The sequence below is a fragment of the Xenopus laevis genome, chromosome 2L (assembly GCF_017654675.1).
Source record: "Xenopus laevis strain J_2021 chromosome 2L, Xenopus_laevis_v10.1, whole genome shotgun sequence".
Taxonomy (NCBI): Eukaryota; Metazoa; Chordata; class Amphibia; order Anura; family Pipidae; genus Xenopus; species Xenopus laevis.
In genome coordinates this window covers 86,683,991-86,697,611 of record NC_054373.1, presented here as the reverse complement: position 1 = coordinate 86,697,611, position 13,621 = coordinate 86,683,991, and the positions used below count along the sequence as shown (strand labels likewise).

Below are 13,621 nucleotides of genomic sequence, written 5' to 3'. Positions count from 1 at the left end.
TAGCTACAGAGGCAAATGTATTTGCAAAATTCAGAAAGGAAAAACTTTTCTCTGTGACATACTTCAAGGCATTAATAATTGTTCTCACCACGACATTTAAAAAAAATGTTGTGGTGCAATTGAGGCAGTGGAAAGACCAGTCCAAGGCTGTTAGAACAACAAACAGTCTGCTACAAACTGGCTCAGTGATGCACCCCTCCCCCCGCAAGCTATAATAAAGCTCAGCAAACAACACATGGGCAGAGACACCTCCGCTCTCCTTCCTGTTTATCCGAGCCAGCCAATCAAAAGTTCATGGGCGTGGCTAAAGGACACACACCACCTTGACTGCTCTTTCTTTCTGTGAAATCCTATTAGCAAATTGCCTGTTGTCATAGGAAGTAGGATTTGTTGGCTTTTTTTTTTTGTCTCCGGCTCTGTGGTCTCTCGCACAGTGAAATCCTGGGATAGAGTCGAACGTAAAGTCCGTCACGTTGCACAGCGCCATATCTGTGCCTGCCTAACTCGAGTGAGTATGAAATTAATTGCTACAATACTGTTTATTTCAGGGTAGAGACTCTTGTGTACGTGTGATCAAGTGCATTCGTGAATCTTATGTAGTAGGGCTAATGTTTACTTAAATATATACAGTGTTTTCAAGGTCTGTGCTTAGGGCAGTGGCTTTCAGACTGTTAGTCCACTTTGGGGTCCAGGATCAGAGTCATTGAAGGGGCTGGAGCATAGTTTTTGGGCTGTTTAGGGCAGAATTCTTATTTGGGCTGAGATAAACAGACGGATGCCCAGCATGAAGGTGATTTGTTGCCGTATGTATTCCTGGAAGTATGGCTGATAGTTGTTTCCCAATATTTATACGCCAAGTATCAGCTGGTTTTTGACAAAAGTTTAATTTCCTAGGAAGGAAAAGTCTGACAACCACTGGCTTATTTGCCTTGTTTTTCCATTACCAAATGGTTTGGTTAAATATATAGGTTTCAAGCCTTTTTGGTTGATTCCCAAACAACTTGGTTGAGGCCATGGTGGGTGAGGGGAAAATGTAAAATTCTGCTTGTATTCTGTTCTATTGTCTGTGTGCATTTCCTCTAACACTCCATAAACATACTGGCTGGTTAACCGGCTCCTGTTAAAATTGATCATTGTGTGTTTTTGAGAGATCGGGAACTCGATTGCAAGCTCTATTGGGGCAGTGACTTATGAGAAAGATCTTTTGTGAAGTGCTGTATGTGTGTGTGTATATATTTATAAAATCTCTTGAACGAGCCTCTGTGGGCTCGAAACGTTGCTGCTACAAATGTGCACACTTATGGTGATGTATCTTATTTAATAAAATTTTTGAGCATTAGTGTTTCCAAATTAGCTCAATGTGCATGTTGGCATCAGGAATTTAGTAATCATACCTGTATTACACATGATTATACTTTAACTTTCTGCCCCTGCAATTTTAATTGCAGACAAAACGCCATAGGTATAATCTGCATTATGTATGCATATGTGTCACAGCACAAACATGTCATATCCACAGCTTTGTTTAACCATACACTACAAATCCTTTAATTATGTAGGACATGTGTTGTGAGAGGATTAGCAGAAGGCTAATATTAACCGGTTCTTGACTAGAGCTAGGATTTTGTTCATATTACAAACCTTTGCTAAATCTGCATTTTTTTAACATCAAGTATTTTTTTATTATACACAGCCTTTTAATATAGTAGTGCAGTATAGTTATTGTGGCAGCAAATTAAAAAACAAAACTTGTTTGTTCAACTATGTAAGACGTTTTGTAATAAATTAACTACAGGATTTGCGTAACTTGCTGGCAGCAATCTTTAACCCACTGGCAAATAATTGGAGAGGTGCTTTTTATGGGTGTCAAAATATAAACTTGGTGTCTGAAACAAGATCAACGTGATTGTACAGCAATGTGGAATATGTCGGTGCCTTATAAATGCATGTGGTGATGATGATGATGATGATAACAATTGTTTGTGACTCTTGCTACATTTGTTTTTGGTTGCAGCAAGACTGTTTACCATAATAGGCAGATTAACCTATGCCCTATTGTAAAATATAATATTATTAAAGGTCAACAAGGAGTTCCAAGATCATAAAATAATCACACGGCTCCAGTCAGAGAGCATTTATGCTGGTAATAGAAGTTAAAGATGACTTGTCATATCCTTATATTTTACAGTACATTTTGAAATACTGTTTAATGAATTATGTGACACGAGACATCAGTAAGCTATGATTATAATGGATTACATTACTAAGCATCTTTTGTGTCTTCGAAGGTGAACTAATATGACTAGAAATGCCATATTTAATATACAGAGCGTAATGCATCAGCCTAAAGGTTCATCATCTCTATAACCATAGTGCCTCAGGCTTTCAAAGTTTTACACAGGAGCTCCTCATCTTTGAATTTGTTGAAAGTGTCAATGACACTTACATACTGGACAGCTGTTGAGAAACTAGGGGTCGTTGCAAAGCATTAATCAGATAATGAGGTTAACCTGTTATAAAAGCTGATGCTACAGGGCTGATTATGACATTTCAAGGCTAATTGTGCTGTTTTCAGAGCTACCATTTAATGAGACTCTGAATTAACAAGTAGCCTTGTATTTGGGCATTTATATTGTGATTGTGTATATACAGTATATTATGAAATTGTCCCTAAGCTCAGGTAATTGACAGCAGAACAAAGTATGTGCTATGAATAGGCAGAAAAAAAAGATGTGGCACTACTGGGGCATCATCTTTAGGAGCACATATCCTCTCTTTTTTTTTTTTTTTTTTTTTTTTTTTTTTTAACTACAGGGTTGTTGTTGCCTTTGGCTGGTACCAGAGACCAAACTATATTGTATAGCTTTTCTAACCTTCTTTGTTAAGTTTTATTTCTTCTTTATAATGGGAAATGATCCAAAAGATTTCCCAGATCCTAGTCCTATTCTGTAACTCAAAAAAAATCTCCAAAAAGTAGTAGCAGAGTCACCTTATGCTTGTTGCAAGCATACAGATCTATGAGGAAGTTTTTGCTAAGACAGGTAAATGTTAAAGGTAGTGCTTTCCAGGGGAAGCTATATAGTTTCTGAGTAAATTATTACATCCCTGTGACTGTCCACAAAAGCTGGCCTTTGTCCTAGCTCTATTGAATAACTAGGTGATTCATGATAGCTGCAACATCAGGTAGAACAAGACCACCCATGTGGAGCAGGCCTCAGTGATCTGTTAAAACAGTGGCTGAGTGTTTGTCCTGTGTCAGTAAACCATATCATAAGAAGACCTGTGGCGACCCAATGATGATTACAGCACAAGGTGACAATGAAGAAATAGGGTACGTGAAACGAATTCTACTTATATAATTCATTGGCCTTTCTGGTATACTGCATTATTGCCACCTTTTCTGTAATTATTTTACTACTAGTATCTAATAATGATTAACATTGTTTACTGGCTGGGTGCTAACGTTGGGATGGTCCCAACTATCTGTGATACATTTGAAATGGAATTTGCATAAAGGAACAGTAACACCAAAAACTGAAAGTGTTTTAAAGTAATGAACGTAATGCAACGTTTCAGGCTTGTACCCTTTGTCAAACTTGATAAAGGGGTACAACCCCAAAATCGTTGTACAACTGCAAATAAATACGCAGGGGATTGTGCCTGCTTGAACCAGCCTTGAGTGCCAGTGAATCTTTTGCAAAAGTACATAGTTACATAGTTAAATTGGGTTGAAAAAAAGATAGATTCCATCAATTTCAACCCCTCCAAATGAAACCCAGTATCCATACACACACCCTCCATTCCCTCACATAAATTATACTGTATATATGTTACTGTTCCTTTAATTGCAGCCCTTGGAATGATTCCAGTAAGTAAATGCTTAAAGTGCTACACTAAAAATTTCATTTCAAAATATTAATCTACATGAAAAGTTACCTATAGGTCATGTTGATCATTTTTCGCTGATAATTCTGCTTTTGTAAGTAATTGTTACTTGAAGTTCCTAAAACTGACTGTTTTGTCAACCTGACTGTCCCTTCTCAACTTGTCAGAGTTTCTAATGCTAACAGACTACTACTGCACAAATATGGCAGCCTCCTCATAGCGAAAAAGGGGGTAAGAAAGGTAATGTAAAAGCATCAGGCAGATACTTTTATGGAAAATTAGAAATTGCATGCAAAGATAATGTGATAGATATTAAAAAAGGCAGGGAGATGTCTAGTTAATCTGATTGCCCTAAAGCCAAACGATCGGAATACAACAAAGAAAATGGGCACTGACGGGACAAGGACTAGCTGATATGGTCCTCAATCTCCAAAAAATAAAAATCAAACCTGTCCAATTGATATCTGGCAAATTCTTGGCCTGATATCTATCGGCGAGGCCTGTCTGAACGGGCAGATAAGCTGGTAAATTGGTCTAAAGGACCAATGTCTGCAGCTTTGATCTGCCCTTGTATTGCCACCCTTAGGCCTTCGCAATTGTGGATGGTCTTCCTGTCAAGCATTTTCTGCTGAAAGAAGCATCAAGCTTCACTTGAATGAGAAATGCATATATAGAGTAAGAAGGAACGGAATGAGGCATTACATAAACAGATTCCCAAGTAGTGTTGTGTAGAAATGCTCACCATTAAAAATGTTGGGTCTGTGTGTCAAGACCAAATTTGCAGCTAGGGGTGCTTTTGGAATAAGCTTGGGCCTGTTTGTGAAGTCTTTTTTGCAGTGCCAGCCTTTTATGAAAGAACGAATGAGGCTTACCCCTAACATGTATGTAGAACTAGAAAATCCGTATTTTTTTACACAATCTTTATTTATTAAATGAACAAGGGCATTGACGTCCGCAGCAAATACATTGGCAAATTCACTAAGTAGACGCAGTTCACTGGAAATATGAATCACACACAACACAAATGTCATTGTGCAGAGTTCAGTTGTCGGTTACATGGGATATTTGTTTCCTTAGGGCAGGACTTGTTAGGAAGAGCTGACATTTGCTTTTCTCCGCAACATATATATATATATATATGTAAGTGCAGTAACCGTGCAAAGTTTACACACATTGCAATGAATAAAAAGAATGAATAAAGAAATAATAATAATAAAGAATGAATAATAATCTTACCCATGTAGCTTTTTTTATACATTATATCAGTCACATTGCCTCTTGCATTTAATATTTTATCCTCTATTTCTATGCCACTTCCCCTTTCAGGTAGCGATCTCCCTTCGTGGCTGCTTTGTTTTACATGGATTGGCTGTCATTCCTAGAAAGGAAACCCCAACCACAAGGACATCTCTAACAAATGCAGATGCTTCTGATGGTATTAAGGCATTGCTATAAAAGTAGAGTTCCAAAATCTTTACCAACCTGCCAAAAGAAGCATCTGAGACAGAGAGCACATTTTCCATGTATTTTCCTATGCCAGGAGTGCCCTCTTTTTGATTGCAGAAGTAATCACATTTGTCCGTGTGATGAAAATGCCACTTTTTATCCTAGAACTTCAGCAGGCTGAAACACGCCACCAACTGTCTTAATGTACGGGGGATTTCATGCATTTTTTTTATTCAAGTGAACATTAACCAAAGCAGGTAATGGTGCTTTTTCAGCCTGCTGAAATACTCTGGTCAAAAAAACAAAAGCTTTAGGGTTGGGCCACAATCTCTTCTTTTTTAAACAAAAATCAAATGTTGCGTTCTGTTATGACCAGATACAGAGGTCATAAAGCTACTGGTGCTGGGCTAATTGGATTACAGCAGAACATTTATGGGTCACCAGAGCCTTAACTGGGTCCATTATTGGATAAATTGCTTAAAGGAAAACTATACCCCCGAAATAAATACTTAAGCAACAGAGTTTACATAATATTAAATGACATATTAAAGAATCTTCTCAAACTGGTAATTAAATCTTGCCATTTTTTTATCTTGCCTTGAACCACCATTTTGTTTGCTGCCTCAGAGATCACCTGACCAGAAATACTACAACTGTAACAGGAAGAAGTGTGGAAGCAAAAGACACAACTCTGTCTGTTAATTGGCTCGTGTGACCTAACATTTTTGTTTGTGTGCACTGTGAATCATAGGATCCCAGTGGGTGGCCCTTATTTTTTTTAAATGGCAATTTTCTATTTATGATTACCCAATGGCACATACTACTAAAAAAGTATATTATGAAAATTGTTAATTTACAGATGAGCTGTTTTATGCATTATATTTTTTATAGAGACCTACATTGTTTTGGGGTTATAGTTTTTCTTTACAGACAGAAATCCAAGCTGTCGCATAATACAGATACATTGCTGTACTCAAATATGTTCAAATTCTCAGGATCTCAATCTGAAACTCCTAAGGGCACAGATATGTTGGAACTGCAGGTTCCGTTATTGTTAGTAAATTAACATCGGGTTAGGTCAACAAAAACCTACTATTAATTATCTGTTTTATATGGCACAGTCTGTCAGAATCCAGTAGCAATCTCCTAAGATTAAACGGCAGTGTTGTATTTTTTTTAAAGTGATACACTAATAATGGTTGTGGGGGGCAGTCCTCTTTTATGTAGGTATACATAAAATGTAAAAGTGAAGGCCCTTGTTACATTGATCAGCGTGTAAATCTCTACGCGTAGTATGTCAAGGGCATTTTCACTGAACAAGAAAGCCACTTGGAAGGAATTGACTGAATCTAGAATCTTTGTAACTACTGTAGTATTTCACTGCAGATATATGAAATCCTCTCCATAACACCCACCAATACCATCAAATGTATTAAAGCCTGTACAGATTCATTTGACATCTAGTTGGCCCCCAATAGGCCTCGGGCATCTACCTTATCTTCTGCTTTTGAGCCCTACAGTTTTGTAACCAAAGCATTAGAGGATATAATACGTTGGCATTCATTTGTGTCATTTCAAGGTGACAGCAGTTTTTCAACATACAGTAGAAATTATGTGAAGATTAATTAATTAATCCCTTATTCTGTTAAACCCTTTAATATGTAGTCCTCTGATGTGTCTGTTGTATATTACATTTTATCTTTTATCATTTTATCATATACAAGTGCATTTCTAAATGAACTACTTAAAAACAATCAGCCTCATGTAAATGCAAGTCCATAACGGTTGTTGCATATCTGACCTCTCCAGAAGCTGTTTTAGACTGTGCTCTGGGTGTTATCTTTGATGCACAGTGTATCTAAAAGGAGAAGAAAGTCATAATTCTATACAATGATCTGTATACTAGCAGTACTAATTATTTCAATTGTTCCTCTTCTGTTTTTAGAGCATGGCAGACCCAATGATGATGCCAGTGATGCATGGTGGACATCCAAATTATAGAGTGGGAATGAATCCCATGCAGGCACCACCTTGTCACCAGACCAGGACTATGCCTATGCATTCCGGACACATGATGCAATATGGATTTTCCAATACTGATGAAAACATGAGGGCACGCATGGGCATGCAGCAGCATGTACCAGCCCACATGATGTACCCTACACAATCTCAGTCATATATGGGCAGCACACAGCAGCTAATGGCAACCATGCACCTTCAGAGACTCAACACACAATATCAGGGACAACCATTAATGTCTAATCCTGGACTGGCACAGACCCACCAAATGTACAGAACTGCATCTGCCCAACACCAACATATGCCTACATTGAACGTGACTGACACAGACCTGGTGGATGAAGACGTTTTGACATCTTTGGCGCTTGAACTGGGCTTAGACCGAATTGAAGAACTCCCTGAACTCTATCTGGGTCACAATGAAGTTGATTTCATCTTAGATTTTGTATGCAAACAACAAAGCAGCTCAGTAACCTGCTAAAGGTTCTGTAACTTGGAGACAACCGTAACCACAAAACTGCATACTGTGTGCCTTGTGTTAGGCCTTGGATAAAGTCCATATTGACTACCACTGTCAGATTGTTGACTTGTTTATGATTCTTATATACTGATCTTGAGATATTTAGGATGATGTAAATGGGAATGTTACTGTTAAGGTCACTCAGAAATGTTCTTGGTTGCAAAATGTATGGGCTTCAGGCAGACACAAGGCTATATTAATTAAGACAAAGGATTTCATGAAACCGGGCTTTCACAACCTGGAACAGGCTCAGAAGAAATTTTGTGACATTGCCTTTGCATAATAGAGTTCTGGTTGATGCACCAGTTAATGCACCAGTAATTCCTGTCTTAAGTATCATGTTGGCAATTAAAACCTTCTTAGAATTCAGCCTTGTCACAGTTTTGGCAGGCTGCATTAGTATGCCACTGTTAATATGTTGATTGTTCATTGGGTATCTACCTGCACTGTAACAGCAATATGGCCAACTTAAAAGAAGCTGTTATAGCAAGCAGTAATATATCTAAACTGTGAAACCACTGCAGCTCTTTCACTGTGATTCCCATAAAATATATAGGGGGATAAGTGTACGTTACCAGGTTCTCCCCTGTGTGTGGGACATTAAAATCTGCACTATATCTTCTAATCCTTTTGCTGTATATAAGGGATAAGTAAAGTTGCTTTAATGTATACAATGTAAAATTATTTGTAATGCTTGTATTTAAAAATAAATCTAGTTGGCCTTAGGATTAGCAAAAAAACACATCCTAAAAATCTCATACTTTTAGTTAAAGGGCAAGCAACCTTTTTTTTTTTTCTCTTTTGATTAGACAAATGCAAAAAAACTGTACTTTGTTGAAGTTGTAAAAAATATAGTTCTGTATGTATCCAAGTCATACCAATGAATACTTCCCTAAAAATGAGGTTGAGTAAATCACCATATGGTTTTCACTCACTCTGATTAAAACTGGCACACATTTGAAATTGTTGCGTGCCTCACAAAAATTGGGACGGTTATTTCAGGCCTGAATCTGCCCTGGTCACACCCAGTTGCAATCAGACGTGCGACAATCAAACAAAAACCTTACTTATTTTCTTGAAACTCCACCCTTTTTGGAACCACAATTTGGGACTGTCCTAAATTAGGACCATTGAGAGGTATGATGCTATTTCATGAGTGTAAATCAATAAAAGTTTTCTTTATTTTTAAGTCTTTTGCCTGCAGTTTTTTTAGACCTTATTTTTACATTTGCATCATCTTGGAGTTATGTTGTAGCATGGTCAAAGCAACCAACTAGCAGCTAAGTTCAAGTGATTTAATCTAGTCCAGTTTGGATTGATCGAACCCAGTGCAATTGGTAACATTACACCAGTGATTTCCACTACATGGTTAGGATGGAATTTTAACATATCTGGTGCTGACTCTTGCGCTCAAGAGTGGCAGTGCTATTGATTTTACATTACTGGGTTATCCACCCCCCCCCCATATAAAATCAGATAAAAATATCTACAGCATGGAAGGGATGAAAGCATGCTTATTAAAGGTATACTATGAGATCTATTATCATGTGAGTTTTTGATAATGGATCTTGGTAATGAGGAGCACCATAACTTTAGGCTACTTAAAAACATGCAAAATGTAAAACAAACCCATAGGATTGTTTGCTGTCCCTGAGGATTTATGCTAGCTTTATGAAGTACAAGGCAATGATTATTTAAAGGGAACCCTTTACCAAAAAAAATATTCCAAATCACTTTAGTCAAGCAAAAAGAACTTTAATTACACTGTATAAATTATTTGACTTTTGTTTCCTTCAGTCTGGGAACACATAATTATAGCAAGCAGGCAGGAGCCATTTTGTGGACACTGTTATTAAGACAAGCCTTGCATCATCTCAGAATCTTGTTTGTGCACCAGAATGGGGGACCTGATGTCCATCCCCCATGCTCTGGCTACACAATTAAATGGTTAAGAGAATAGTGGGTAATGTGGGGAGAGCAATGCTCTCTAGGAAGTGCTGAATGGAAAATGAAAGTAATTGTCTGCCCTATTGTTTGCCCTGCCTAAGGCATAGAGGAGGGGGCAGACAATATTTGATTGACAGCTGAGTTTTTTTTTTAAAAAGAGTTTACAGCATATGAATGCTTTAATAAAAAAAAAAAAAGAATTTGCATTTCATGTTTAATTTGAAATTGACTTTTATTATACCTTTTTTTTTTTTTTATATCTGGGTGACAGGTCCACTTTAAGGCAAGTTTTACAAACAAAGGGATAGTTCACACCCATTTTCAACATGAGCTCAATGAATAGGGCACATTCTGTACATATGTTTTGCCTATTTTTTGTTTGTTTTATGTAATAAATATCTATGGTTACTGTTATTTCAGGCACAAAACAAGAATTTTAAGCCAGTTTAACTTTAGCTCTTCCTGTCACTTCATGATCCCACTTCAAAGGAGCTGATAAAACTAAATAGCAGGCCACTGAGAAGCCCTTGGTATATTAGTTTTTGACTGTTTTATTAGTATTGTGTATGTGTTGTGCAATTTTTTTTTATATTGGACACTGCCTCCTTTCTGTTGAGCAGGGAAGGTATTTCCCTTTCAAAAGTGTGACATTTAAGGCCATGTCCTTGATATTCTCCACTGAAACCCGATTAATTCTACGAAGTCCTGCAACTGAATTGTCCCTGCTTAGAGTATTAATACATATTTTTAGAGTATTAATAATACATATATACATATGTATTTGTGTGTGTATATACACACACACACACACACACACACACACACACACACACACACACACACACACACACACACACACACACACACACACACACACACACACACACCCCCCCCCCCCCCCCCCCCCCCCCCGGCTGAAGTGAGGCACTAGGAGGTCGACGCAGGCTAAAGTCTGCCCGCGGCCCGCAAATTTTGTGCAGAAGTTGCCCGACCCGCGGTTCCCGCAGGCTTTGGGTCAACCGCACATCACTATTGTATAGGTCCCAAATGATAGTATCATCTGATTTACTTGATGATTTGGAAGTTATGGAAGATAACTTGGTCTTCAATTATTTCATCTTCATAGTTTTTGAATTATTTTCCTTTTTCTTCTGATTCTTTCCAGCTTTTAAATGGGGATCCAAACTTAAAAAACAAATGCTCTAGGCTACAAATTTTTTGTTTTGTTGTCACTTTTTATTACTTATCTTTATGTTCAAGTACCACAAATAATAATAAACAAAAAACAATTGCAAATTGTTTTAGAATACCATTCTCTACATCATACGGGGAGGCACATTTATCAAGGGTCGAATTTCGAGGGTTAAATCCTTCGAATTTGAATATCGAATTCGAAGGATGTAGCGCAAATCGATCGATTGAAGTAAAAATCGTTCGAACGATAAAATCCTTTGAATCGAATGATTCGAACGATTTTAAGCGATTGATCAAAGGATTTTTCTTTGATGTAAAAAAACATTGTACCTTGGTAGGTTTAAACTGCCGAAGTATGTAGTCAAAGTATTTTTTAAAGAGACAGTACTTCAACTATCGAATAGTAGAACGATTTTTACTTCGAATCGTTCGAATCAAAGTCGAAGTTCGTAGTAGCCTATTCGATGGTCGAAGTACCCAAAAAAATACTTTGAAATTCGAAGTTTTTCCTTCACTCGAGCTTAGTAAATGTGCCCCTCAATGTTAACTCAAAGTTGAACAACTCCTTTAAAGGAAAACTATACCCCTCAAACAATGTAGGTATCTATAAAAATATATTGCATATAACCGCTCATATGTAATATACTTTTTTCATAGTTTGTGCCATTGGGTAATCAAAAATAGAAAATTGCCATTTTAAAAAAATAAGGGCTGCCCCCTGAGATTGTATGATTCACAGTGCATATAAATATACCAGACAAACTATACTTGTTAGGTCACATGAGGCAATTAACAGACAGAGTTCTGTCTTTTGTTTCCACATTTCTTCCTGTTACAGTTAGAGCTGTAGTATTTCTGGTCAGGTGATCTCTGAGGCAGCACACAGACCATCACATAATGCTGGGTCAAGGCAAGAGATGTAAAAGGGCAAAATTTAAATATAGACCAGTTTGATAAGATTCTTTTATATGCCACTTAATTTGATATAAACTATCTGTTGCTCAAGTATTCATTTTGGGGGAATAGTTTTCCTTTAAGCATGTTTTTGTCATTCCAAACACATGACAAAAGCATGTGAGTTGGTCCCTAAGCTCAGTAATAGACAGCAGCACAGAGCATGTGCAGTGAATCAGCAGAAAAGAGCTACTGGGGCATCTTTGGAGACACAGATTTTTACTACTACAGGGCCGTGGTTGCTGGTACAGAAGCCCAAAAAACAATGTACAACATTTATAGCTTACTTCTTTAGTTAGGCTTTAGTTTTCATTTAAGAGCCCTCAGGGTATTGGTAATTTTGCCTCATGAGGAAACTTTGAGTGACCTCAGAATAAGAAGAAACGTGTATATTTTTCCATCTGCAATTTGCATTATTCCTGTGAGAAAGCATTTCTGGGAGATGTCACCAGCAACAGCATAGATTCAACAAATCTCCCTATATGCCATTACGTTTCAGGAGCCAATATTGCAACACAAAACAGCTATATATCCCTGGCAAAATAGTTCCATTGGCTCAGTTTTCATGCAGTAGCCTGTAAATTGTTAATCACTAAGTGCTGTTACTATTTAGATTTATGACTTGTTTAACGTTTTGTATTATTTAAAATGTTATTTTCTTTCGACACAATCAAGATATTTTAAATTGTTCTCTGCTGTCACCCACTGGTTACTTTCTATAAATGCTGTAGAACTAGCACATAGAAAGAAAGTCCTGCATACAGAACTTTCATTCAAGAACAATTATCATATATTATGAAAGAAGTTTATTTACAGAATAAGTTTAGGTACCAGGCTCCAATACAGCCTCAGGACTAATTACAGATTGCTACTGAAGATTATACATCTGATATTTTTCAGTGGATTAAGTAAAATCTTATTTTACCTTGCTAACTTTTTGGTTGAAGGCATAAAAGCTTATGAAGATTCTCAGTTAAGCTGGCCATAGACACAAAGATCCGATCGTACGAATCGTGGATTCGTACGATTTTCGGACCATGTGTGGAGAGTCCCGACATTTTTCGTCCGTCGGGGATCGGACGTTTGGTCGATGGGACAGGTTAGAAAATTTCTGTCGGCTGCCGATAATATCTCTGCATGTATTGCCGATCGTACGATTTTCAGAGGGAGACTGTCACTAGTGTTGTCAGACATAAGTATCGTACGATTGCTGTCAGGGGCAGGACATTGGGTGATCTGTTCTTATTTGATCGGAATGGTAAAGACTTTGATCTGAATGGTTAGTGGAGGGTCGGGAGATGGGAAAGTCCGATCGTACGTTGATTCGTACGATCGGATCTTTGCGTCTATGGCCAGCTTAAGAATAGGGGTTGCAATCTCTACAAGTGGTGTTAGCTAGGTGATAGGATTATCAACAACCACCTCTCATTAAGATACTGCAGCTCATTTACTAACAGGGCAAAGTGTTGAAAGATAGGTGCAGTTTGTCTCATATTTACCCTGCAATGCATTTTGCTTCTCCAGAATTTTAGTGCAACTGCACCTGCTTTGTGTCCTGACAAACACAATTTGTATGAGGCAAGGACAAAATATGCAATCCCATATGACATAATAATAATAATAATATGGCAATTGGCACTGTAATCAGTACCACAA

At 37.5% G+C, this 13,621-nt stretch overlaps 1 protein-coding gene across 2 annotated transcripts; it reads left to right on the top strand.

The window, feature by feature from the left end:
* Positions 1-249: 249 nt before the first annotated feature.
* Positions 250-9,059, top strand: cited4.L (Cbp/p300-interacting transactivator, with Glu/Asp rich carboxy-terminal domain, 4 L homeolog). 2 transcript variants are annotated; one of them, XM_018246704.2, is made up of 3 exons: positions 250-508; positions 5,212-5,320; positions 7,277-9,059. In XM_018246704.2, the coding sequence occupies exons 2-3, from the start codon at positions 5,303-5,305 to the stop codon at positions 7,829-7,831; spliced, it is 573 nt and encodes a 190-aa protein (XP_018102193.1). In that variant the 5' UTR covers positions 250-508; positions 5,212-5,302; the 3' UTR covers positions 7,832-9,059. The 2 variants fall into 2 exon arrangements, with proteins under 2 accessions (XP_018102193.1, XP_018102194.1); XM_018246705.2 differs by lacking the exon at positions 5,212-5,320 and having other exon boundaries at positions 253-508.
* Positions 9,060-13,621: the final 4,562 nt, after the last annotated feature.